Below are 26,132 nucleotides of genomic sequence, written 5' to 3'. Positions count from 1 at the left end.
CTCTCATCACCTCATCATCAGCGTAGCTTGTTCACCGCTCTTACTTGTGTCCGTATGCTTTTCAACAGGACAGGTGAAAAGATGACAACAGAAGTCTCCATATGGAGGAGGAGAACCCCTTTGATGGATGAGGCCAGGATGGTCTGGACGCAGAGGGAAGGACCTCACTCCACTTGGTCAGGTCTGGAATTAGCCTTGTTCCCCTTTTTTCTCCTGATCCCAGCCTCTCAGGACGGAAGGTGACAGGGCTTCTCAAACTGGCCTGACCACTACAGTCACTTAGGAAACATTTAAACACTAGATTCCTGGGCTCCACCTTCCAGAGACTCTGATTCACCTGGTGAGGGTGGGAGGCTGAGTCACAGAAGGTGACCTGTGCCATCCCCACCGGGCTCCCATCCAGCCCCTCTGCACAGGCCTCGTGTGGTGCCCCAGCAGGGAGGGCCCAGGCATCTCAGGTGGCACGAGCCCTGACAGCTGGGAGAAACCTGAGTGGGCCCAGGTTATCTGATGGTGCACCTGCTCCGGCCCCGTGCTCACATCTTGAATATCAAGATCAGGGGAAGGCTCAAGAAGAGGCTCCCCAGGCAGCACAGGTCACCCTGTAAGCTGCGTCGGGGCCAAAGGAGATAGTAAGAAAAAAGCATTTCCCCTTTCCTGCTCCCAGTCCCTCAGAACCAAATGCACTGCAGGCTTCCACAGCCCATCTACACACCTTTACTGATAACCCTGGAGTTTATCTCTTCACACATCTATCAACATGGTGGTGAGTTCCTCGAGGGCTGGGACAGGTCTTACTCCTCTCTGCATGCCGCTCAGAGCCTGGCACACTATTAGTGCTTGCTGAATATTTCATAAATAAAGGAGAGGGAGTTAACACTTACCATGTTACCACAGGTCAAAGAAGGACTGATATTCACACCCACCAGGCACATGCGAAATGCACGTGCTCACCTCTGAGGGGTGGGGGGAACCCTATCCTTAGTCACCCAGCTAGAGACTGAGCTTAGCATGCCCTGATTTGCAAGGGTACTAAATTACCTTTGACATCAGGGCACCCTTTGATATGATAAGTTATAGAGCCTCTTCACAGGAAAATGCCTCCCTCCCCACCGCCCCCCAAACCCTGCATAGAATTTATAGGTTAAGGGTATCAGACCTTAAAAAAAAGGGGGAAGCTCTTTTTTTAATGGATGCATGCCAGTTAATGAACATAGATGGAACGACAGAGTCAGAAATTAACATTTTGCAACCCCCAATCTAATCATTGATTTAGGCAAGGATCATTGATGAATGCTAAGATCACTGGGAAAATGACTGTCAGGAAGGAATCTCAGCCCTAGACTAAGGCTCAAGCCCCCAAATCAGGATCCCACACTCCAGGAAAAAGCCCAGACAAAGGATAAGACCACAGTCAAGGCAGGCTCCAGATGGGTTTATTAAGGCCAGGGGAGAATTACCAGGCTCTGATCTTTCCTGAATTCTCCCCTCCCCTTTCCCTCTTGGCTCCCCCCACCTTCACTCTCTCAGGGGAAAAGGCTGCAGTGGGGAGGGGACTGGGGGCCACTCTGGAAGTACTGTGAGGCTCCTGACACCCAAACATATCCTGGCTGCCGAAAGAGAAGAGGCAAGGCTTGCTGTGATCTTTCCCACTGTTCTCAGAGTCCAGCAGGCTGCTGTGCTGGACATACAGGTCCTGCAGGAGCAGGAAGCCCGAGAGCTCTATTTCCCAGAATCTCTTGCCAGCCAGGATTTGTTTAGAGTCTACTGATGAGAGGCACCCACAGAAACCATTACTCCTTCTCTGGCAGTGGTGGGTACACTTGATGCCAGTTCCCAGACTAGAAATGTCCTCCCATCTGCCTCACTGTAGCCATTCCCCTGGGGATGCCAGGGCCGGGCAGTGACCAGAGCCGGGACAGCACCTGCCAGTGGAGACGGCAGTTTCACTGGGACACAGGAACATGTGGTTATCCTCCTGGCACAGGGGAGGGAGTTCTCTGCTGCCAGGCCTCTTGGAGCCGAGATAGAAGGGTCGGCAACATAGAGTCCAGCACGGCCAGCCCCTCCCAGGAACACCGAAGACCCCTGGAAAAACAAAGAGGCCAGGCTGTGACTGTGCCCTCTTACCAGTTTCAATCATCACCCTCCACCAGTGCCAAGGCCCTGGCACCCACAGGCCCCTCCTTGTCAGTCTTTCTCACCTCTCTCTGGTCTGTGGATGTGTAGTCAGGGTTCCCTAGGTCCCCAAACCACCTCCCCCCACTCAACACACCTGTGATCCAGCAGCAAGAGGCCCTGCTCCAGCAGCTCCTGCACCTCCTCGTCAGCTACAAACAGGTCCCACAAGGTCAGCTGGGACTCAAACTGCTGCCAGTGCTGGGGAGACCAGAAGGGGTGGAGATGCAGGGACCACAAGATGGGGAGCTGGCGGGGCTATTCTAGGCCACCTGTCTGGGGGTGCAGTGAGGGATGAGAGGTGGGTCCAATCCCACACAGGGATCTCAAAACTGACTGTCATGCACACCAGGACCAGGCCAATGGACCAGCAGGGAGGTGGCCACCTTCAGTCCTATTCCATGTTCAGGCCAAACCCAGCTCCCAGCCAAGCCAGTTCTCCCTTTGCTCCTCCCCTCTCCCTGTTCTGGTCAGAGTATGGTCAGCCCCAGCCAGAGCTCTATGGCTCTGACTTCATCCAGAGCACTTCTGAGCTTGACTGATCTTTATCTACTGCACTTCCTATCTGAGCTTTCAGCTCTGCTTTAAAAATATTTGAAAACTCTTAATCTAGTCTATTCCCTTAGATGACTGAGAAAGTTGAAACTCAGAGGTGAAAGGACGTGTGCCTAAGGTTGCAGTAGATGGGGACTAGAGCCCGGGTCTCTGCAGCCCTAGTCTAGGGTTCTCACCATTGCCCTACGCTGCTCATTGCTCTTGCCCATCAGGCCTCTGCTGGACCAAGGCCCTCCCTCTAGCTGCCAGTCCCAGAGGAATGGGAGTGTGTGTGTGTGTGTGTGTGTGTGTGTGTGTGTAGAAGAGAGAGTGAGACAGAGTGATTCTGCGAGGCCTAGGAGGAGAAAGCAGCGTGCCAGACCCCTTGACCTCTTACCTGGTGAGTGATCCCCACGTCTGTGCGTAGTCCCATGGCCAAGACTTCCTCCAGACTGAAAGAAACACCAATAAGCGGTCTTGGAGAGGAGACTTGTGCTTCTCCCATTCTTCACACCCTATGCTGGGATGTGCGTATGGGGGGGTTTATGGGGATCTCGCAGTATGGGGCGGGGAGGGGGCAGGGCAAGGCGGGAAACAAAGATGTGCAGGTAGGTGGTTCTTGGGGTAGAGGGGAAGCCTTAGGGAAGAGCCCTCAGGTGCTCACAGCGCCAGCTCGCCCAGGGGGACGCGCCTCCGGGTGCCGTGACCAAACAGTGTCACCTCCTTCATCCAGCTGTCCGGCTCCAGGGTCTGGATCCGAGCCTCTCGGGTGTGGCCCCCAGCCCCCTGGGGTATAAATCGCCCATGGGCTCCTGACAACATCAACAACCACCCCCACTTTAATAGCAGCTAACACTGTGTGCTTGCCAGATGTTCAATCAGTGGTTCTCAAAGTGTGGCCCCTGGACCAACAGCATCTCAGATGCCAGAAATGTAAATTCTCAGGCCCTGTCCAATTCCAGAAATTCTAGAATTTGGTTGGGGCCCAGGTGGGTTTTAACAAGCAGTCCAGATAACTCTGATGCACACTAAAGATCAAGAACCACAGTGCCAGGCACTATACCAAGTGCCTCAAAATACATACCTAACAGCTCTACAAAATAGATAGTATTTTTTGCCACACTTTACTTATGAGGAAACAGAGGCTTGGAGGGCTTAATAAGTGGCCCAAGAGTACACAGCCATGACACTGCTCTCCTGAGTCATCCCACCTAAGGTTCACAGCGGACTCACCAGGTCCAACACCAAGGTACTGACCGCACTGCCAGTAAGTCCAGTTGTGGGTACTAAGCGCCCCCTGTGGGAAGGGAGGGAACAGTCGGTGCAGAGAGAAGCGGGTGGGTCTGTCTCTGCTCAGGTAAGGGCACCTGGTTAGAATGTCCCACCATCTCAGGCTTCGGAAGCACCCTTCTCCCCAAAGAGCCACAACTGCCTGGTCACGCCTCAGCCTGCCCATGCCCCACCTTCAGCCACAGGACTTACATTCCGGGCGAAGTTGGAGACCTCATACTGGCGGAAGCCAGCCTCCCGAAGGACTGCCCGTCCCTCCTGGTACATCTCAGCGGCAAGTTCGGGGTCAGGGGCAGGAAGGGCGCCCTGCTGCACCTGGGTGAAGAGGGCGGTGCCCCGCTCCAGGGACAGCTGGTAGAGGGACACATGGTCATCACAGAGGCGCAGCAGTTTCCGCAGCTGCCCAAGCCACGGCCCCACGTGCTGTGCCGGCAGCCCCAGCATCAGGTCCACAGAAACCCGCCCCGGGAAGTGGCGCCGGGCCTCTGCCAGCATCTGCAGAGCCTCACTGGCCGAGTGTGTCCTCCCCAGCAGCTGGAGCTCAGTGTCATCTAGGGACTGGAGAGAGAGGGTCAGGTGTAAGCACGCAGGCTAGCTCAGAGGGAGACAGAAACACCTGACTGACCTTACTGCAGACACAGATACAGGGGAAAACACAGGACATTGCAGGGGGCTGGAAGGTGGAAGGTCAAGCCAGTAGCAGGGGTACCATTCACTGAAGAGTCACTATGTGCAAAGCATTTCTATGCAGTGTCTAATTTATCTTTATAACCCTCCAACATTAGCTCCATTTTACAGATGACAAAACAAGTTCAGAGATGTTAGGCAGCTTGCCCAAAGTCATACAATGGCGAAGTCAGACCTGGAATTTAGGACTGTCTGACGCCAAAGCCAACCATCCTTTTTTTTTTTTTTAAGGATTTTCTTATTTATTTATTTATTTATTTATTTTTGGCTGTGTTGGGTCTTCGGTTCGTGCGAGGGCTTTCTCCAGTTGCGGCAAGCGGGGGCCACTCTTCATCGCGGTGCGGGGACCGCTCTTCATCGCGGTGCGCGGGCCTTTCTCTATCGCGGCCCCTCCCGTCGCGGGGCACAGGCTCCAGACGCGCAGGCTCAGCAATTGTGGCTCACGGGCCCAGCCGCTCCGCGGCATGTGGGATCTTCCCAGACCAGGGCTCGAACCCGCGTCCCCTGCATTAGCAGGCAGACTCTCAACCACTGCGCCACCAGGGAAGCCCAACCATCCTTTTTTGATTTTACTTTTTACTTTGAAATATTCCGAACCTATAGAAAAGTTGCAAGAAAAGCTCAACAAACACCTTCATCCAGATTCACCAATTAACGTTTTGCCACATTTGCTTTGTCTCTCTCTCTAAATATACACATATATTATTATTATGTTGAATCATCTGAGGGTAAGTTATAGACCAGGGCTCTCTAAAACAACTATCTGCGATGATGGAAACGTTCTGTATCTGCATTGTCCAATACAGTAGATACTAATCACGTGTGGCTATTTAAATCTTAAGTTAATTAAATTTAAATAATCACATTCTAGGTGCTTCCTAGCATGTGGTCAGTGGCTACTATATTGGTCAGTGCAGATAGAGAACATTTTAGTATAATACAGTAGCCATTGGCCACAGGCTAGTGAGCACTTGCAATGTGGTTATTTAAATGTAAAAAACTTAAATATTGTACTCCTGTACCCCTAAATAATTAAATGTGTATTTCCTAAGAACAAGGACATTCTCTTACACAACCACAATCTAATTATAGAGTTCAGGAAATGTAACACTGATACAATCCCGTTATCTAAGACACAGTCTGATTCAAAGTTGGCCAATTGTCCCTAAATGTCTGCTGTAGTAATTTCCTCTTCCCACCCCAATCCAGGATCCAATCAGGGGTCACACATTGCATTCAGCTATCATTGTCTCTTTAGTTTCCTTTAGTTGAGATCCTCATCCTGCCTTTGTCTTTTATGACATTGACATTTTTGAAGAGTACAGGCTAGTTGTTTTAATTTTCTATTTTATTATTATTTTTAAAATTATTTATTTATTATGGCTGCGCCGGTTCTTAGTTGCGGCACATGGGATCTTTAGTTGTGGCATACGAACTCTTAGTTGCATGCGCAATCTAGTTCCCCAACCAGGGACTGAACCTGGGACCCCTGCACTGGGAGTGTGGAGTCTTACCCACTGGACCACCAGGGAAGTCCCCAGGCTAGTTGTTTTTAAAAACGTCTTTTAGGGAAGGAAGCTGCATGGCGCAGCCTAAATAAATAAATTAATTAAAATGTCTCTTAATAAGTCCTAGAGCTCTCCTGTACATCATTGTGTTTATAGTTAGCAATACTGTACTGTTCACTAAAAAACTGTTAAGATGGTACTTCGATCTCATGTTACCTGTTCTTACGATACACACACAAAGTCTCTTAATTTAGGTGTTTCCTCACAATTAGATTCAAGATATGTAAGCATTTGGGGCCAGAGTATCTCAGAAATGGTGTGGGGCTTCCCTGGTGGCGCAGTGGTTGAGAATCTGCCTGCCAATGCAGGGGACACGGGTTCGAGCCCTGGTCTGGGAAGATCCCACATGCCGCGGAGCAACTAGGCCCGTGAGCCACAACTACTGAGCCTGCGCATCTGGAGCCTGTGCTCCGCAACAAGAGAGGCTGCCATAGTGAGAGGCCCGCGCACCACGATGAAGAGTGGCCCCCGCTTGCCACAACTACTGAGCTTGCGCGTCTGGAGCCTGTGCTCAGCAACAGGAGAGGCCGCGATAGTGAGAGGCCCGCGCACCACGATGAAGAGTGGCCTCCACTTGCCGCAACTAGAGAAAGCCCTCGCATAGAAACGAAGACCCAACACAGCCATAAATAAATTAATTAATTTAAAAAAAAAAAAAAGAAAAAAGAAAAAAGAAATGGTGTGTCCCTCTCAATATGTCTCATCAGAACAAAGCCCTGACCCCAAACTCTATGGTAAATGGTACATGTATTTGAAGGAGGGAGACAATACTGGCTATGGAAATATCACGGGCCAACCTGCGAGGAACATGTTTCTCCCCCCACTTAAAAACCTTCAGTGACTCCCTTGTCACCACTAAGCAAAACCCCAAACTTCCTAGTATGGTGCTGAAGACTTCTGGGCCCTAGCTTGCAGCCTTGTCCCCAGCCTCTCCAGTCACAAGGAATGGCTCACAGGTCCCCCAAAACATGCAAGCTCTTCCAAATCCTGTGTCTTTTCCTCCCACACCCTCATCTCTGGTGGACTCCACTTCCTCATTCAAACATCATGTCCTTTAGGAAGGTTTCTATGATATTGTCAGACTGAGATGGCCTTCAGGCTGTACTCTGAGAGCATTTTGTAGAGACCCCATTTATAAGCAGACTTTATCATGCTGCAGTGATCTGACCACCTGTCGGCCTCCTCCTGGGTCTCCAATCATGTAACAAATGTTTTTCAAGCATCTACTATGTGCCAGGCACATAGTGCTTGGAACACTGTGATGAAAACAAAGGCATACATGATCCCTGCCTCACAGGGCTTGTGGTCTACCACAGAAACAGACAATTAAGTACTTACAAAAGCGTCACCATACACTTTTTAGTGCCTACAGGTTCCTGGCACCCAGATAGAGCTCAATAAATGTTTGCCCAATGAATGAACGTGATCACCCAGGACAGACATCCTGGGTGCCCTAGGATGAGGTGGGTGAGATGGGTTACCTGGAGGCCAATGGACAACCTGTTGACTCCTGCTGCCCGGAATGCTGCCAGCCTGGAGCTTGGGGCCGAAGTGGGGTTGGCCTCCAATGTGACTTCAGAGTCTGCAGGCAAGTGAGTTGCCTGGGCCACTGCCTCCAGGACAGCTGCCACAGTATGGGGGCTGGCCAGACTGGGGGTACCCCCACCAAAGAACACAGACTCCACTCTAGGGAAAGAGGATGGAGAAGATGAGACGTGGGGGAGCCCTACGGGATGCCTACACCTGTCCTATGCACCGGCCACATAATTCCCAAGACCCCGCCTACAGCCCCCAGTACCCACCGCCGCACCCCACTGAGTTGCAGCAGCGTCTGAGCCTCGATCACCAGACAGCGTCTCATAGCAGCCTCGTCCACGCCGCGGGGGATGTACTTGTTGAAGTTGCAGTAACTGCAGCGCTTCTCGCAGTAGGGCCACTGGGGGCAGGGGGCGTGTGAACAGGACGAGAGATGACCCCGGGGCTGCCCTGGCCACTTCCAGGGTTCAGTCGCACACATCCCCATCCCCATTCCGAGGTCAGTCAACAGTGGCTACCGTATCTAAGCCACGCAACTCCCCAAGGGGATTAGTAAGCCCACTTCCATAGGAGGAAATTGAGGTTCAGAAGGGAAATCACTTGGTCAAGGTCAACGAGATGGTGAGCACCAGAGACTTCAGGTCTCCGGACCAAGACATTTCCCTGCCAGGGAAAGGGTCCCAGACCTCGTCTGGGAGCGGGGAAAGACGGCAGGTGGGCTCGCAGCGCGACCAGCGCCTCCTAGTCTCCGCCTCCCCTCCCCACTCACGTGGACGTAAAGTGCTGCGCGCTGGCTCCCGGGCATAGGACCCCGGGGTCCTCCCGCGTCCTCCGCGAGGCGGCGCCTCTGGGCCATCTTGGCGGCCTTCACCCAGCCGCGGGCCCGAACCCCGGGGAGCGCCGTGCCGCCCGCTGTGGCGGGGCGGCCCGGTGCGCGGGCCAGGACCCGAGATCGAGACGAACCCAGCGCAAAGCGTCCTGTGTGCGCAGAGCCGGGCCGGGTGGGCCGCCCGGGCGGAAGGAAGGGGGCTGCGTGGCCGCGCCCTGTGTCGGAGCGCCGCCGGGAGGGCTCCGGGCCGCAGCGCCACCTGCTGGGCACCGGTGCGCTCACCGCAGCCGCCCGGCCGTCCTTTCTCGGGCGGCGAGAGGGGTGCGGGGAGCTCCGCAGCTTTTGGCACCCCGTCGAGGGCGAGTTCCTGGATCAATCCAGGAACTCTTAGTTCGTTCAATGGGTTCCTGCACATTTTATGTGCCTGGTTCAGAGCTGGGCGCTGGGGACATCCAGATGCATAAGACCAGGGCACAGTACAGGTGCATGAGACAGGACGTAAACCAACAAGAGACAATAGGCAACAGATTTTAATTCAGCACTTGCTGGATACCAGGCCGGTGCGCTCCTTGCCGCGAGGCGGGTCTGTTACAAGGGACGTGGAATCAGTGGGGTAGGACAGGGCACTTGGAGTGAATGTTGCAAGAGCAGAAAATCCCGGGGGGAATGGGCTTGGCCAGGAGAGTAGGCTGTCATCTCCGGGGTCAGGCCAACCCCAGGCACCTGCTGTGAGGAGAGTCAGAGATGCTGTGTGTGGGACAGACAGGGTTCAGGTGAAGGGCTGGACAAGCAGGCACCTGAAGAACTGTCCCAGAAAGTGGAAGGATCATGGGCTTTGGAATCAGTCAGCTGGGTTCCCTAATTCCGGTTGTGTGACCTTGGGCAAGTCATTGAACTTCTTGAGTTTCAGTTTCATAGTTTGTGAAATAGGGCTAATGCCTACTTGACTGTGTCACTGGGAAAATTTCAACAGGAAATGTATATGGATGCACCTGTATGTGTATAGTGCCTGGCACTCAGAATACCCTAAATTTATGTTCATTTTCTAAAAAGTAAAGAGGAGGCTGCTGCTGCTGGGGGCAGACACACTGGGAGGTAAGGCTTGCAAGCAGAAGAAACTTTTCTTTCTGTCTCTGTGAACTGGAAATCGCTGTGCTCAGCTGTTTTTATTTCTTGGGTCAAGCTACAGCCTGCTTTCTCCTGCTTTATCTGCCCATCAAGGAAGCCCCAGGTTCACTGAAAATTGGGTTGGTTGGGAGGGATGGGGGAGTAGGGGGATGTAGGATGATAGCTAAAGAGTATGGAGTTTCTTTTTAAAAGGTGATGAACATTTTTTAAATTGACTTTGGTGATGGGTGCACATATCTGTGAATATACTAAAAACCACTGATGTAACACTTTAAATGGGTGAATCAGGTGGTATGTGAATTATAACTCAATAAAGCTGTTTTTAAAAAAAAAAAAAAAGAAGACTTCTTGCTGTACTAATCTAGCAACAATGTGAAAAAGAAATGAGTATAGCCCTAAAAAATATTGTGTTGGTATCTCAAAGGAATCGAGTGAGGATTAAATGAAGTAGATACTGCACGCCAAAGTGCTTAGTACCATCGTTGACAAGGAATAGGAGGTCTGAAAGTGCTTTGGTCTCTTCCCTTCTCCATCCTGTAGCAGCTGCCAAGAGAGCACGCCAGCGAGAGACCAGCCAAAGTAAACAGAGAAGCTCTTTATGCCAAATCACAGAGCCGGCAAGGGGAATGTGGGGGAAGGGCAGGGAGGAAGGATCCTCCCCACTCCTTTATTCACAGGTTTAGATGTTGTTCCATCTGCTCTCGAAGTTTGAATTTCTGGACCTAGAGGAAAGGGAAAGGAGTGAGAACCAGGCGTGGGCCTCTGCCAGCTAGGGTGACCAAGCCCAGCTGGTTTGCCTAGGACTGAGGAGTTTCTCAGGTTAAAGCTAGGAAAGTTTGGGGCAAACCAGGATGAGCTGACTAGTTGGTTACCCTACTGCCAGCCTCTCAACAGAATCTGGCCCACCACTCAGGGAGGTATAGGCAGGCCGCCTGACCGTCTGCACCTGGGCCCCGGGCTCCCCTACCCCTCCCTGGTCTCCTTACACACCTTTCCTGAGACGGTGAGGGGGTAGTTTGTGACAAACACGATGTATCGGGGAATCTTGAAGTGGGAGATCTGCAGACCAGAGGGAGATAAAGCATGAGGCTGGGCGGGGTCCCACAGTTGGGTGTAGGGGACAGTGGGCTGACAGGTTGGCAGGCAGAGGGTGTTGGAGAACTGAGCAACATCGTGATGCTTGGGGTGGGTTGAGGGTCCCACCTTCCCTTTGCAGAAAGCCTTGATCTCCTCCGCTGTGGTCTTCTCCCCTTTCTTGAGCTGAATGCAGGCACAGATTTCCTCCCCCATCCGGTCATCCTTCACTCCCACCACCTTCCAGAGTCAGAAATAGATATCAGACATCCCCATCCCCATCCGTGTCCCCTGCTCTTGGGGTCTCACCTGGGCTCACCTGGGCTGGGCACCTCACCTGCACTTCCTGCACCTGTGGGTGGGTGTGAAAGAAGTTCTCGAGCTCAGCGGGGTAGATGTTCTCACCGCCGCGGATGATCATATCCTTGGAGCGGCCCAGGATCTTGCAGAAGCCCTGCTCGTCCATCATGGCAATGTCTCTGCAAGGAAAACCCAGGAGCCGCCTCTCATCTCTGCCTCATCTGGCTGGCTCGCTCACTCATTCAGCAAACATTTATCAAGCACCTACTATATGTCTTGCACTACTCTAGACTCTGGGGCATATGACATGAACAAGACATTACTTGGATAGTATAGTCTAATGTAGGAGGCAGATAAAACCAAGTAAACTCATACCTATGGCATATTTTCTCTCTCTCTCTAAACATATCTATACATATGATTTTCATGGCTGGCTTCTTCTTATCATTCAGGTTTCAGCTCAAACGTTTCCACCTTAGAGAAGCCTTCTCTGATCACCCCATAAAGGGAAGCTCCCCTCCCCACCACAGCCACTCTCTCTCTTATGACCCTATTTTATTTTCTTCGTGATGTTTATAAATGTCTGAAATGATCTTGTTTGTATCTGTCTCCCTCCACCAGATATGTGGGAAGTAAGAGCAGGATCCTTCCCATTGTGCCTTCCACTGGACCACCGGTGTTTAGAATAGTGCTGGCACATGGCAGGTGCATAATTGGAATTTGTTGAATTAAATGAGTGACTGAATCTTGGCTCAGATTTTGCAGGCACTGTCCCGGGTGCTCTCATCTGTGCTGCATTTGGTCCTTCTGGGAGCCCTATTTGGAGACTATGGTCATCCCCATTTTATACATTTTGGAAACTAAGTCTCAGAGATGTGAAGGGGCCATCTTGACACACATGTTCTCCCTGTTCTAGCTCAATGTTGCCAGCTCAGCCTCAGGACCCCCAGCCTCCCCTCGGCAGCCCAACTCTCCACACTGCCCTGCCTTCTCACCCTGTCCGGTACCACTTGTCCTGTCCAGTTGCTTCCTCGGTCTTCCAGGGCTCACCCCAGTAGCCCAGCATGACGCAGTACCCTCGGATGCACAGCTCTCCAGGTGTGTTCAGCTCTGCCAGTGTCCCCGTCCCCACGTTCACAATCTGGGCCTGGGACCAGGCAGCTTCAGGCTGGGGCCTCCCACCCTTTCACTTCGGGATGGGGGGCCCTCAGGATGGGGGGAGCTTTGCCTTCCTTCCCCCTAGTAATGAAGGCCCCTGGCTCTGCCCATCCCCAGGGAAGGGAGACAAAGGCTGGAGTAGATCCATCACCAGTCCGACACTGGAGCTGGGCATGAAAGAATAGCTGAGGCCCAGGCCAGGAGCTGCTCAGAGGAGGCCGCCTGCGGGGAAGCCAGACCAGCTGAAGAATTATAAACAATGCACAAGAAAGGGGAGTCTCCTCTTACTTCCCATTAAGTAGTAAATAAAGAAGCCAAAGAGGGTGGCACAGCAGGGCCATGTGAACAGAAGAGGTGGCAAACAGGCAGAATCTGAAAGCCTAGTTGAGAAATGAGCCACAGCCAACGTGCAAGGAAAGCTTAGGCTCTGTGCCTCGTGTCTGCATCTGTGAAATAGGGAGAACTACACTTGCCCTGTCTACCTCACAGGTGGGCATCCCAGCGAGTGGCAGTGAGGCTGTCAGACACATGGGAGGGGGCTGATGTCACTGCACACTCACTTCAGGGAGAAGGGCAGTTGGCCCCAGGGGAAGCACTCTGGCAGTGACCCCAGAGGGGCAAGGGCACAAGGCGGGAGGGGAAACCAGGTACGGGCTGGCATAAAGCACCAGTGTTAGAGGCTGGGAATTTGAGAGCGAAAGGTGCTCTGGGTCAGCCTTCAAGGTGCAAGGGACCCCCAGAGGAAGAAGCTGCTTGGGAAACCGTTTATGCCAAGCGAAAAGAGGACCTCTGCCGAAGTGAGTGGGGGTGGTGGGGGGAGGGCAGGGCTACGGGAGAGAAAGAGCCATGTAGGAAAAATCTCTGTGCCCTGGATCCTCTTTGAGGCTGTTCTGGCTGCCCCAAAACAGACAGTGGGCTTGGCAAAAACACACATCAGACAGGAAGGGAGGCAGAGAAGTTCAGCTGCGGCTGGCCACTGTTCCAGCTCTTCCGCGCTCAGGCCTCAGCCCACAGAGAAAGCCCCAGGCCCGGGAAGACCTTGCTGCTGGGGGCTCTCGGCGTCTCGAGTGAGCTGTTTGGATCTCTAATTGAAAACAATAAACATCCCAGGGGGTGAACCCCCGGCGAGTGGTGGGAGGTGGGGTCTGGGGCCCACCTCTGTGTGAGGCATGATCCTGCCCACACTTTCTGCCTTCTGCGCCACTGCGTCCTCGGTGAAGTTCATGAAGGTCACGGGACTGTTCTCTGTGGATCCATAAACCACCTAGAGGGTCCAGAAAGGGTGTTTGGAACAGAGCCCAGGACTGCAGCAGGATGGGGAAGTTACCCTGAGGGAAGGAACCGGGTGGGGGGGGCGGGGAATGGGGAGAGTGGAAGGCAGTTGAATGGTGGGAAAAGAGGCATATTCGGCAGAAGTCAGGAGGCAGAGGCACTGGATGTATTGCAGACTAGCTCAACTAGCAGGGGCCCCAGGTCTGAAATAAAATTGAGAGCAGGGAAGCCATTCTCTTCCGCCGGGCTCTCAGTCTTTGTTCTTTCCTGGAGCAGTCACATGCTTTAGCCTGTGGCTCCCAGCGTTACCAATGTCCCAGCCTTCTCCACCTCCTCCCCCCGCTGTCTTAGCACACCCTTCCTGATTTCGGGCCACAACATCCCCTGCCCCACCCTTCCAAGCTGAAGGACCCATAAACTTGATGAGAAAGCCACCCTGCCTTGGCCAGCTGGGAGCTACACAGGCACAACCCACCCGAAACCCGGGACAAGTGCCTAGCCTTGGGGTAGGTGCCCCCCAAGTTCTGGAAAGTTTCCTGTAAATTTATTTTCCTCAAACTAAAAATACAGCCAAAGCAAGGATTTAAAAAGCCAGTGGCACACACCCCCCTCCCCGCACCCCCCCTTCTAGTGGTCAGAACATCCTAAGCAACAGAAAACCAGCAGCCAGCCTTGGAGGAACATCACCAGGCAGTGTTCTCGGCCAACTATGACCCCCATCCAGAGGCGACAGGTGAAAGGGGCTTAGGAGAGGGCAGGCCTCCACACCTGAGTGCTGGGTGAAGGGAGAGGGGCTGGCTACCCTCTGTTCTAGGTTCCTTCCAGCCAGCGAAGACACCAGACCTTTTTTCATCCTTCAACCCCACCCTACCCCCCATTTCCTCTGTGTTAGTGGAAATGACTCAGGCATAGCTGGGGTTTGGAGAGACCTGGGGTCTGGTTCCTCCCCTCACCCCCCAACACAGACAAGAACCCCTACCATCAGCCCAGAGCTCACTCTGGGGCCAGAGCTGAGACTCTGCCTGCCCACCCCCCCCTTTTCCACAAAAATCTGGACACCGTGGCTGGCACGTGGACACACAGAGACCTGGTCGGCTGGGGCAGGGCTGCCCACAGGACCTAGGGTCGAGAAGCCCAAGCTGTCTAGGGCTGGTCCCTTGTGGCCAGGACCCAGCCCCCTCACCCACCCTCACAGTCCTGGGCCACTGCCCAGGTGTGGCTTCTGTCAAGTACACCTTGACACCTCTCTGGCCGCCACCCTGGGAGAACACCCCCAACCAAGGGGTCCTGACCGCTGGGGGTGGGGATGAGGAGATGGGGACATTTCAGGGAGATTAAGGAGGGGGGAGATGGTGTGACTGTGCCTGTGGTCTTCAGGTGTTTGCCGAGCCCTGTGGGTCATTCCCCTTGCCCCCAGTTCCCACTTTTCTGGTTACCTTCAGTCGTGGCAAAGGGGCATAGGCGGTGCAGGGGACAGAAACTCAAGCCCGGGGCTGGCAGAGAGGGGCCAGAGGCCAGTCCAGGGCAGGGAAGAGCTCCCACCTCCTGAGGGCTGGCTGCGGGTGCAGCTGGAAGGGGAGCCCGACGCCAGAGAGCCCCATTAAAGCGCCGCGGGCCGGCGACTGCGGCGAGACTCGCGTCCGGCTGTCCGTCCCCACTTCCTCCCTCGCTGGGTCCAGGGCACACAGCCGAGCGCAGAAGGGGGGAGGCGTGGAGGCTCAGACTTGAGCAAACAAATAAGTTCAGGGAACGCCTCCCTCTCTTTGGTGTAAACTCCGGGCCCTGGACACACCCATACCCTCCCCTGCGGGGGTGGGGGTGGGGAAGGGGGTGGGGTGGGGAGGGAGCAGAATCCGAGGGCAGGGAGATAGGGGACCACGCGGTCCCCAGGGTGGGAGGGCCCCTCCCCTTCGAGGGCGGGGGCGCAGCTCCAGGCGGGAGGGAGTTAACCCGGTGGCCTCGCGGCTCCACGTAGGAGCTGGCTCGGGCTGCCGGCTGCGGTCAGGGCCATCGTATAAATAGGGCGGGAGACCGAGCACCGAGGACTTGCCGCTGCCCCCAGCCCCGGCCCCAGGCGTCCCGGCCATGGCCCGCCCGATGCTCTTGCTCAGCCTCGGCCTCCTGGCCGGCCTGCTGCCGGCGCTGGCCGCCTGCCCCCAGAACTGCCACTGCCACGGTGACCTGCAGCACGTCATCTGCGACAAGGTGGGGCTGCAGAAGATCCCCAAGGTGTCAGAGAAGACCAAGCTGCTCAACCTACAGCGCAACAACTTCCCAGTGCTGGCTGCCAACTCGTTTCGGGCCATGCCGAACCTCGTGTCGCTGCACCTGCAGCACTGCCAGATCCGCGAGGTGGCCGCGGGCGCCTTCCGCGGCCTCAAGCAGCTCATCTACCTGTACCTGTCCCACAATGACATCCGCGTGCTGCGCACCGGCGCCTTCGACGACCTGAGCGAGCTCACCTACCTCTACCTGGACCACAACAAGGTGACCGAGCTGCCCCGGGGGCTGCTCTCTCCGCTGGTCAACCTCTTCATCCTGCAGCTCAACAACAACAAGATCCGCGAGCTGCGCTCAGGCGCCTTCCACGGCACCAAGGACCTGCGCTGGCTCTACCTGTCGGAAAACTCACTCAGTTCCCTGCACCCCGGCACTCTGGATGACGTGGAGAACCTCGCCAAGTTCTACCTGGATAGGAACCAGCTGTCCAGCTACCCCTTGGCTGCTCTGAGCAAGCTGCGGGTGGTGGAGGATCTGAAGCTGTCCCACAATCCCCTGAAAAGCATTCCCGACAATGCGTTCCAGTCTTTCGGCAGATATCTGGAGACCCTCTGGCTGGACAACACCAACCTGGAGAAGGTGAGCTCCTGGCTGCAGGGCTCTGCCCCAGCTCCGCCTTCACCGCCAGGAGACCCAGGGATCCCGGGCCACAGCTGGGCACCATCCCCTCTCCCCTAAAATTGCCTCTTCCTAGGGCTGTCTCCAAGGTGAGGAGCTCTGCTACCTCTGTCCTCATCTTGTCATATTCTCACCCAAAATCCTGCCCTGCTGCCCCTGTCCCTAGTCTCGGCCACTGCCCTCCTAGGATTCCTACTTATAAACAGAGCTGGGGCTGCCCTGGCCCCACCAATGGCCCCCAGGAGGCATGTCCAGGGCTCCCGAACCCCCTGCTGTGTGCAGCAGCCACCCCTTCCTGTTGGGCCTTCCACCCCTCCTATGCTGTTTTTTTCCCCGTCTCCAGTAAAACTACCACCCCATAAAGGGAGGTTTGTTTACTGAGGAGCCTTCCAGAGGAGCTGGGCAAATCAGGCCCACAAAGACACCCTGTTCCTGGCGGGGAGTGTGCTAAGGTGGGGTGGGGGGCTGGGGAGTGAGGGGGAGGACATACCTGAGGAAGACCTCCTCCTTGCCTCCCAGAGGCCCTGATGGATCCCTCATCCCCACCCCCAGTCCACACACATACATTCCACTGCATTCTCAGGTCCATTTCAGCTGAGTGGGGACAGGGGGCCTGACCCAGGTTGCAGACATGCACCCATGGGTTCCGTGAAGGGGCAAAGGCAAGAACCACTCACCACTGTTAACCTTTGGCACAAGGACCCTAGGTGTCTCCCCATAGGAAAGACTGGCCATGCCTCACTGTGTCCCAGACAACTCACTGCCCTTTGCCCACCCCGGTCACCAGACCCATCTCCTGGCTGCGTCCTCACTCAGTCCTTCCTCCTCTGTGATGCCCAGCACCTGGCCAGGTGGGGCTGCCTTGGGTCGGAGTGGAATCCTTCCTTGGGACTAGAAAATCGCTCTGGTGTAGGGGCTCCGGCCAGGAGGTTTGGGCAGGGACCAGGGCAAGGTGGGGGAGATGGTCATCAGAGCAGTCTGATTACCAGGGAACTTCACACCCTTCCCTGGGCCACAGGCACAGAGATGAGGGCAGAATAATACCTGGATGGCGACCAGCCTTCATCTGGGTGGACAGAGTCTGCCTGAGCCTGCCCTTCTTCAGCCCCAGCCACTCCCCAGCAGAAGTCAGAGTCCCCTGTGGCCCACCACTGCCAGCGTGGCCTTTCAGTGGGAAGTAGAGCAGGGCAGCAGGGGCTCATTTGGGGCAGGGGAGGCCAGGCAGGAACTGTGACGTCTGGGCCAAGATATGGGCACCAATAGAATGTTTCCTCTGGAACCAGCCAACCTGGCCCAAGACTCCACCCAGGTGGCTCTGCAAATAGAGTCTGGCAGGCAGTGAGGGAGCAGTGAGGATAGAGCTGGGGGACATCCCAGGACCCTGGGGGCTGTGGGGAACCTGGGCCCCCTGCCCATCCCACCAAACACTGACCAGCTTCACTGTGTGCCAGCTTGGGCCACTGGGGCCAACTCTGGCTGCCTCCCCAGCCCCAGTGTTTGTGCAGGAATCATGGTGCCAGGGGAGGAGGAGCTGGATGTGGTCCTGCAGCTACTGTTGACTCCCTGGGCAAGGGACTTAACCCCGCCCCCTCCCCCCCCCCCCCACCAGTTTACATATTGCAAATAACACTACCTATCTCAAAAGGTGGTTGTATGGATTAGGTCATCTGAGACAACTTAGTCATACTGTGAAACTCCTCAAGGTGCCACTGCTTACGTCCAGGGAAGGACCCTGCCCCTCTGGGGCCATAGAGATGGGAGAGGCCGGACACAGGTTGGGGTGCTCACTCGTGCCCACCTCCCTCCCTAGTTCTCTGATGGTGCCTTCCTGGGTGTGACCACGCTGAAACATGTCCATCTGGAGAACAATCGCCTGAACCAGCTGCCTTCCAGCTTCCCCTTTGACAGCCTGGAGACCCTCACCCTCACCAACAACCCCTGGAAATGTACCTGCCAGCTCCAGGGACTGCGGAGGTGAGAGGACCCCCGTGGTACCCCCAGAACACGCTCATGTGATGAAGTAGAGACACACTGGCCCTGCACTAAGACATCCTGGGTATATGTCCTAGATCTGCTGCCTAATAGGTGTGGAACCCTGGGCATTTCCCGATTTGCATGAAGATGACAGTTCCAGACTACCCTAAAGCCAAGTCACCCTAGCCCCATGGCTCACTGTCCCTTCCTCCAGTACTCTTACATCTCTTCCCCTACCCCAGCAATTCTCTGTCTCTCCAGGTGGCTGGAAGCCAAGACCTCCCGCCCTGATGCCACTTGCGTGTCGCCCGCCAAGTTCAGGGGCCAGCACATTCGTGACACGGACGCCTTCCGCGGCTGCAAGTTCCCCACTAAGAGGTCCAAGAAAGCCGGCCGCCATTAAACAGGTGGGGCCCGGTGGGCAGGTCCCCCATTCCCTCTCTGGAGATTCTGGAAGTGAGAAGGGTGTCCCAGGATTCTTCCCCACCATGGAAGGGCATGCAGACCCTCCATTTTTGCAGGGAGAGGAGGGGAGGACTGGGGCTCCCCCTCTAAGGGGGAAAATGATACTGCCCAGGACCACCACCATTCTCTCCAAACACTGCCTAGGTTGTTGGAGTCCTGACACCAATCCTTGCCTCACCTCAGGTCCTGACCCAGCCGGTCCTGGTGACTGGTCTCTGCCTTCTGCCGGAGAAACTACTGATCCTCCCACCTCCGACCCCCACCTTCTCCCCACAGCCTTTGCTGATGCACAAAGCTGTCCACACCTAGACATGTCCTGGCAGGGGACTCGGGCACTGCAGCACAAACCCAGCTCCGCCTGACGGTGAGAGCTTCATGGCGCCTGGCCCCGCAGCTATGGCTCCTCTCAGAGAAGCTGTTGCTGAGACCCCCAAGTCCTTTAGAACCGGAACACGGTGGCCATCAGGATGGCCACTCTTCCAGAATCCTCGTTTCTGCTCCCCTTTCCCTACCATTTGGAAACAAACATCAGATCCTTGCCCCACCCCTTGCCTCCAGGAAGGGTCTCAAGCCCCTACCCCCAACTTTGCCAGCCCTCGCCTGCCAGGACACTCTAGCCGGACACTGGTGCTTTGCCACACATCCTCCCATGCTGCATTTCTTCCCCAGATTTCTATAAATATAAATTTATGTATGTGTAATATTTACTCCCCTGTCACCTATCTCTGTGACTTGAGAGCTGCTGATTAGGTAAGATTGCTTTTTCTCACATCTGCTTTCTGGAATGAGGGCCAGCCAGAGGGTCTTCCTTGGAGACCCAGGCTGGGCTCCTCCCCACTCCCAGCAATCTCTTCTCGCCCAGCCCCGTCCTCCACTCACCACCAGTTCCTTCATGTTCAGCTTGTTGATGATGGCTCGGATCAGCTCTGGGGATGCAGGGGACCCACCAATCACACCTGAATCAGAGAGAGGGCTGACACAGCTCCCACCTTCTCCAGGCCCAGTGGACCCCCCCCTTCACCTACGGCCCTTTTTAGGAAATAACATTCCCTTCTCTCCCCAACCCTGGACCTATTCCTAGACCAGGCAGCTGGCCTTGGGCTGGAGTCTAGGGACACTGGGGATTTGCCTCCCTCCCACCCATGTTTCTACAGTGGCCTTCTTGCCCTTAAATGAAAGCTTGGGCACATATGTAGCTCACTGGGCCAATCCTGGCCTGCCACCCTTGGCCCCATCCCACCTCCACACATGGCTGAGATGTCATAACTTGAGAAGTCTGGTTGGTTCAGAATGTCCACGAACATTGTGGGAGTTCCATACAGCAAGGAGCCTCTGCATGAGGGAGGTACATCTCAGAATCAGGCTTGGAAGTAGAAGGGAACTTCCTCTTCTCACCACCCCACCGTGACCCTACAGTAAGGGCCAAGGCTGCAACTGTGGGGAACAGGCAGGAGAAGCTCCTTGGAGGGAGGAACTGGTCCTCTCCTGGGGGTCTCCCACTACCCCGCCTCCATTTCTCCTGGTTGGAGGGAAGAGACATCTTGGAAAGGGATCAGGGCCCAGGAGTGAGGAATAGGAGGGTCTTATCAGCCCGCAGATAGCTGTCCACTGATGCCCACCTCTCTCTGCTGATGGCCTCCAGCGCTTTCTTGCCATCAAAGACCGGAGAGGACAGGATGAGGGTGACCCCGTGCATCAAGCTCACCATTGTGCCTCCCACGGAACCCAGGCAGTGGTACAGGGGGTTGGGCAGGACCACCCGTGACTTGTCTGGTGGCTGGAGATGGAAGCAGGAGGCTGGGTCTGTTGCGGGGCCCCCGGAAGCCAGTTCCTCTAGCCAGCGGGGGAGCCCAGCAAGCCCCCCGCCCCCCGCCGGCACGGTGCCAGGGAAGCCCTTGCTGGGGGCCAGCACCCCCTCACCTTCTGGTGCAGTCTCAGGCGCTCTCCTATCATGTTGGAGTTGTTGACAATGTTGTAGTGGGAGAGCGTGGCCCCCTTGGGGCTGCCGGTTGTCCCCTGAAAAGACAAGCAGGTGACGGCTTGGCCTCTTTCATCCCATCTCCTTCCCACCCTGGGCCAGTGCATGGAAGAGCACTGGACTGGGAGTCAGGAGACCGAGACGGCTGGCCCAGATCCATTCATCCTCTCAATACGTATTCACGAAGATTTGCCACATGCCTACACAGTGCCAGGTGTTAGGATCCACAAAGGTGGCAAATAAGGTCTGTCCTTATGCCGCTCACGAGGTGGCTCAGAGAACTCTGTGGCTCACCAGCAGATGCCCTCTCTGGGCCTCAGTTTCCCCATCTGCTAAATGAGGGGCTCTGACCTGTGGTGGCTCAGTGCATCTGCCCCTGTGCTGGGGACAAGAGGGCAAGGGGAGGTGGGCATGTGACAAGGATACCAGTTGCTGGTGTTTTCCAGGGCAGAGCAGACAGCTAGGGCTGGCCCCACTAGAAGAGTGTTTGCTCTCCCCTGATCTCCTCTGCTGCCTCCTGCTTCTCAGGGGAGGGTCACATGGCGGGCAAGGGTTAGTGTGCCAGCCTGGGCTCGGGACAGGAGACCTCTGCCCTACCGAGGTGAACTGGATGTTGATGGGGTCATGGCAGGACAGGAGCTGCTGGGTGAGCCGGAGCCGGGCCAGATTCTGCTCTTGACTGCCAGCTGCCACCACCTCATCCAGGAGCAGCGTCCCTGGCAGAGGGGCGTCCACCGAGATGACTGTGGTCAGATCTGGGAGCCTGGGGGTAAGGGAGCATGGTGAGAGTCGGGGGCTGAGGCGGGGCCCACAGAGATGGGTAAGGGATGAGGGGGCCAGGAGGCTGCATGAGGCACCCCTCCCAATCTGGGACACCCCCACCTCTGACTCTTCAAGTCCCCTGGCTGGGCCTTCTCCACCTCTGGACAGATCTGCTTCAGGATGTTGTAGTAATGCTGGGTCTTGAATTGCCTGGGGAACACGAGGGCTTTGCAGCCCACCTGTAGAAGGGGAGCGCCCCACCACGGTCAGCAGGAAGCCCCAGCCTGGGGATGTGGCGGCGTCCTAACTGTTGCTCTCTTGCCCACGCACACCACCACCACGACACACACATGCACCACCCCCAACACGCACACTAGCCTGTCTGACCAACAACCCGCTCTTCCCACCCACCGGCTGAGGAAGGACAGACTCTGGGGGTCACTCACGTGTGCATGGCCCCCCAGCCCAGTCAGCCCTCTGTGACAACTGGAAGCCCCCTGTGCCAGGCACCAGCTGGCTCCCCCGCCCCCACCAAGGCAAGGGATGGGCCTACCTTCCTGAGGGCATACTCCACCTCCATAGCCTGGTAGGCTGGGTTCACAGACACCTGGCGGAGACAGCGAGGGTACATCATGTGTCCTGGGCAGACTCTGTCCCTCTCACTGCCCCTCCACCCTCAGAGGCAGCACCCTGTACCTTCAGGCTTCCTTGGTGGGCTTCAGGAGAAAGCACTAGCTGGTGTGAAACCAGCCAGGCACTGGTATGATTCTGGGGCCAAGGGTCCAGGGGGTTCCCCTGAATGATGCCCCACCCCCTCACAGCCAGCTGTGCCAGGCAAGCCCCTCCTCACCAGAATGATGCCTGCCTGGGCCGTGGCCAGCTGCATGAGTACCCATGCGTAGGAGTTGGGTCCCCACATGCCCAGACGGTCACCCTTGCAGAGGCCAATACTCAGGAGCCCAGAAGCAGCTTTGTCCACCTGGTATAAACAGGGCACAAAAGGGTGAGATGCAGGTGAGCAGAAAGGGGCCCATGACTTGCCCGTTAACCTTTGGCCCAGGGGTTCACATCAGAACCACCTGGGAACAAGGGACAGGCAGATACCTAGGCCTCAGCAGATCTGGAGGGGGCTTGGGAACATGCATAGTTAACCAGTGTCCCAAGAATGACTGATGCAGGAGGCACCTGGGCCACCTCTGCCTCAGCCCTGCCCTCCTCTCCTGACATCCCTTGGGGCTCTCAGGCAGCCCCAGCACCCTGCCCCATGGCTAGGCACCACCCTTGCTGCTCCACCCAGCCAGGGCAGCCTGGGGGCCAGCACCTGCCCACTTTGAGGGTTCAAAGTCAGGACCCACCTCCTCCTTGAGCTGGGCAAAGGTCAACCTGATGTTTTCGTGGTGGACAACCAAGGCCTCTCGGTCCGGGACCCTCTGTGCTGTGGTATCCAGGCACTGCCCCACAGTCTTGTTAATAAGGTGCAATGTGGTATGGCCCTGGACATAGCTGAGGCCTCCGACGGGCAGGGTGGCGGTGCGATCCATCTCTCCAGAACTGTGGGGAGAGGGGCTATGGGCTCAACTGCACCAACCCAGGCGTCCCTGGCAACAAAGGCTGGCACACCCCGCTGGGAGGTAGGCCGCTTACAATGTGTGCGGGGTGCTCCAGAAACTGTCTGATCCGCCCCATCCCCAGGGACCATCATCATTTAACTTAGGACCTGCTTCGCCCTTGGGAGATCAAACCTGGAGGCTGACTTCCTGTCGTTAATCAGAGAGAAGGTTCTTTTCCCCAACCTACTCCCCAGTTTCCACTCAGTGCCAGGGGCCTGGAGCCTTGGTGCCAAAACCCTGGAAAGGGAAACTAAAGTCAATCACGCTGATTTGACTAAGCAGGGAGGTAGCCTGTGTGGGCTAGGAATGGCCTCATCCTAGACACTGCTTCCTTCTAGTAAAAAGGCCCCTGGGTATTTGTCAAAACCCACAGAATAGTCTAACACAAGGACTAAACCTTAATGTACTATGGACTATAGTCAATAATAATGTACCATACTAGTTCCCTAATTTTAACAAGTGTACCACACTAATGCAGACGTTAATATCAGGGAAACTGTGCCGGGGTGGGGTCGGGGGTGGGTATAAGGAACTCTATGTTCGATCTGCTCAGTTATTCTGTAACTCTAAAACTGTCTAGGGGGACTTCTCTGGTGGTGCAGTGGTTAAGACTCCGTGCTCCCAATGCAGGGGGCCCAGGTTTGATCCCTGGTCAGGGAACTAGATCCCACATGCATGTCGCAACTAAGAATTCACATGCCACAACTAAGGAGCATGCCAGCCGCAACTAAGGAGCACACATGCCACAACTAAGGAGCCGGCGACCCACAGCTAAGGAGCCCGCGAGCCGCAACTAAGGAGCACGCCTGCTGCAACTGAGACCCAGTGCAACCAAATAAATAAATTAAATAAATCTACATTAAAAAAAATTAAAAACTAAAACTGTCTATTAATTATTAAAACTAAAGTCTATCAATTATTTAAAAACAAAAATGAAAAAAGGTCCCCAGCAGTTCAAGTATCACAGGCCTAGGCCTGCTAGTGCCCACTTTGCTGCCCTGGGTGACAGCTGCTGGGCTCCCACCCAGGCCCAGGTGGGAGTGTGGTAGCTCTCAGACCCTGTTCTCATCAGAGAGGGCATGCTCCAGAACCCTTCCAGGCCTCCTCTGGGCCACCACTGGGTGGTGTGGGCCCCAGGGACCCTTCCTGATGATTCAGTCCTGCAGCTGCTGAGCTGAAAAGACCGAGCTTAGCTTTCACTGATTGGCCGCTTATGGCTTATGGGGGAGAATTTCTGGGAAGAACAAGGTATGCAGGGCAGAGGGGAGCAAAACTGGTTTTCCCTGTAAATGGGAGAGGAGACCTCATCTCACAGGAGGGTGGGTCCCAGTGTGGGCTGATGAGGAGGCTGTCCTGACTTCATCGAGGCTGAGCCACACATTGGGAAGCGAGCGAGCACTGGGCTGGAGTTGGGGGCTTGAGGTCTCATCCCAGGTGTACCCCCAGCTGGGTGGGTGGCTGTCACAGACACCTTTGGTGTCCCTTGACATGTCTCCTCAGTGCACCTCTGGTTTCAGCTGCTGGGACAGTTCCTTGTGGTTCTGTCTGCTCAGGGACTCCCTCAAGTCTCCCCTTCTTCGCTGGACAGTTCTGGGAGGCATCAAGTCCTGGGGGGAAGACCCTGGTTGCCTGCACACACCCCATACTGACTTCTTTTTATTTATTTATTTATTTATTTATTTATTTATTTATTTATTTAATTTATGGCTGTGTTGGGTCTTCGTTTCTGTGTGAGGGCTTTCTCTAGTTGTGGCAAGCGGGGGCCACTCTTCATCGTGGTGCGCGGGCCTCTCACTATCGCGGCCTCTCTTGCTGCGGAGCACAGGCTCCAGATGCGCAGGCTCAGCAATTGTGGCTCACGGGCCTAGTCGCTCCGTGGCATGTGGGATCCTCCCAGACCAGGGTTCGAACCTGTGTCCCCTGCATTGGCAGGCAGATTCTCATCCACTGCGCCACCGGGGAAGCCCCCTGACTTCTCTTCTTGTCTCCTCTCCGCACTCCCTCACTCCTACTTCCTAGGATCACAAATAAACCACCAGCACCCAAGTCTTTGCTCTCAAGAGAATCCAAGTTAAGATACCTGTGTCTTCGTCTCTCTAGGCCTCAGCTTCCCCACCTATAAAGTTTGAGGACTTGGATCAGTGGTTATCCTCAAGGGGATGCTATTTACCTACCTGGGCAGTCTTCTCAAAGGGTTGTGGCGAGCCACCTAAGCCAGGTGGTTCCCTCAGGTGTGCTGGAGCAGAAAACAACCAGGTGTCACAGGCCTCTGAAGCCCTGCCAGCAGCCCACACTCAGGTTGACAAACCTAAAGAACTACTACTAAGGTAGTTCCCTGTGGTCACCATGACACCCCTCAAGAGAGACTGTGTACCCAAATCCTTCACTCACAGGCATACTGTGGAGGGCATCCATTTTTGCCCACTGGGAAACAGATATGCTCTTTTCTTTGGGTTTGCCAAAGTGATAGTTGCAAGAGCAAGCATGTGGAGAAAACCTGCTTAAGAAGAAAGCCAACACAGAGGAAAGTAGGAGAGACAGAAAGAGACAGAGAGACAAAGAGAGACAGAAACAGAGACAGGAAGACCCAGTGACAGGACTTAATCTTGAGATTGTCGAATACCTAGACCCAGTCACGTGTTAAGCCTACCTACCTCTGGACTTTTCACTGTCAACAGTCAATAAATTCCCTCTTTCAATTTAAGCCAATCTGGGGGTGGGGGAGGGGAAAGCTGAACTCCATTTGCAACAACATGGATGAACCTAAAGGACATTATGCTTAAGGGAAATAAGCCAGACACAGAAAGATTAATACTGCATGATCTCACTTATATGTGTAATCTAAAATATGAACAAACAAACAAATTTAAGCCAGTCTGAGTTCGGTTTCT

At 55.1% G+C, this 26,132-nt stretch overlaps 3 protein-coding genes across 8 annotated transcripts in view; 1 reads left to right on the top strand and 2 right to left on the bottom strand.

Annotated features, from left to right (window-relative positions):
* Positions 1-1,420: 1,420 nt before the first annotated feature.
* RSAD1 (radical S-adenosyl methionine domain containing 1) lies at positions 1,421-9,538 on the bottom strand. The gene is made up of 10 exons (XM_007176516.2): positions 9,500-9,538; positions 8,563-8,961; positions 8,060-8,193; positions 7,739-7,943; positions 4,195-4,560; positions 3,946-4,009; positions 3,377-3,524; positions 3,110-3,164; positions 2,276-2,379; positions 1,421-2,088 (listed from the first exon to the last, which is right to left on the bottom strand). Exons 1-10 carry the CDS (start codon positions 9,536-9,538, stop codon positions 1,971-1,973), a joined length of 1,632 nt encoding a protein of 543 aa, XP_007176578.2. The 3' UTR covers positions 1,421-1,970.
* A 787-nt stretch (positions 9,539-10,325) lies between these two features.
* Positions 10,326-26,132, bottom strand: part of ACSF2 (acyl-CoA synthetase family member 2) — a 29,620-nt gene continuing 13,813 nt past the window's right edge. Inside the window, exons 2-18 of one of the 5 annotated variants that reach the window (XM_007176443.2) lie at positions 23,374-23,478; positions 22,987-23,182; positions 22,482-22,610; positions 22,328-22,366; positions 22,185-22,238; positions 21,752-21,870; positions 21,467-21,632; positions 20,812-20,907; positions 20,511-20,668; positions 20,132-20,223; positions 19,771-19,847; positions 13,439-13,546; positions 12,120-12,271; positions 11,162-11,303; positions 10,954-11,064; positions 10,741-10,809; positions 10,326-10,472 (exon numbers count right to left, since the gene is read on the bottom strand). In XM_007176443.2, coding sequence (XP_007176505.2) covers positions 10,422-10,472; positions 10,741-10,809; positions 10,954-11,064; positions 11,162-11,303; positions 12,120-12,271; positions 13,439-13,546; positions 19,771-19,847; positions 20,132-20,223; positions 20,511-20,668; positions 20,812-20,907; positions 21,467-21,632; positions 21,752-21,870; positions 22,185-22,238; positions 22,328-22,366; positions 22,482-22,610; positions 22,987-23,182; positions 23,374-23,478 — 1,864 coding nt within the window. In that variant the 3' untranslated portion in view covers positions 10,326-10,421. Of the gene's footprint in view, positions 10,473-10,740; positions 10,810-10,953; positions 11,065-11,161; positions 11,304-12,119; positions 12,272-13,438; positions 13,547-19,770; positions 19,848-20,131; positions 20,224-20,510; positions 20,669-20,811; positions 20,908-21,466; positions 21,633-21,751; positions 21,871-22,184; positions 22,239-22,327; positions 22,367-22,481; positions 22,611-22,986; positions 23,183-23,373; positions 23,479-25,415; positions 25,478-26,132 lie in introns of all 5 variants that reach the window. The other 4 variants (XM_028165005.2, XM_007176445.2, XM_007176444.2 and 1 more) reach the window with 4 other exon arrangements.
* On the top strand, positions 15,613-19,610 carry CHAD (chondroadherin). 2 transcript variants are annotated; one of them, XM_007176442.3, is made up of 4 exons: positions 15,613-16,413; positions 18,263-18,426; positions 18,688-18,833; positions 19,036-19,610. In XM_007176442.3, exons 1-3 carry the CDS (start codon positions 15,640-15,642, stop codon positions 18,827-18,829), a joined length of 1,080 nt encoding a protein of 359 aa, XP_007176504.2. In that variant the 5' UTR covers positions 15,613-15,639; the 3' UTR covers positions 18,830-18,833; positions 19,036-19,610. The 2 variants fall into 2 exon arrangements, with proteins under 2 accessions (XP_007176504.2, XP_007176503.2); XM_007176441.2 differs by having other exon boundaries at positions 19,075-19,609.

The sequence above is a fragment of the Balaenoptera acutorostrata genome, chromosome 20 (genome assembly GCF_949987535.1).
Source record: "Balaenoptera acutorostrata chromosome 20, mBalAcu1.1, whole genome shotgun sequence".
NCBI classification, from domain to species: Eukaryota; Metazoa; Chordata; class Mammalia; order Artiodactyla; family Balaenopteridae; genus Balaenoptera; species Balaenoptera acutorostrata.
Note: the sequence above shows the minus strand (reverse complement) of the source record. Positions and strands in the feature narration are given on the sequence as shown.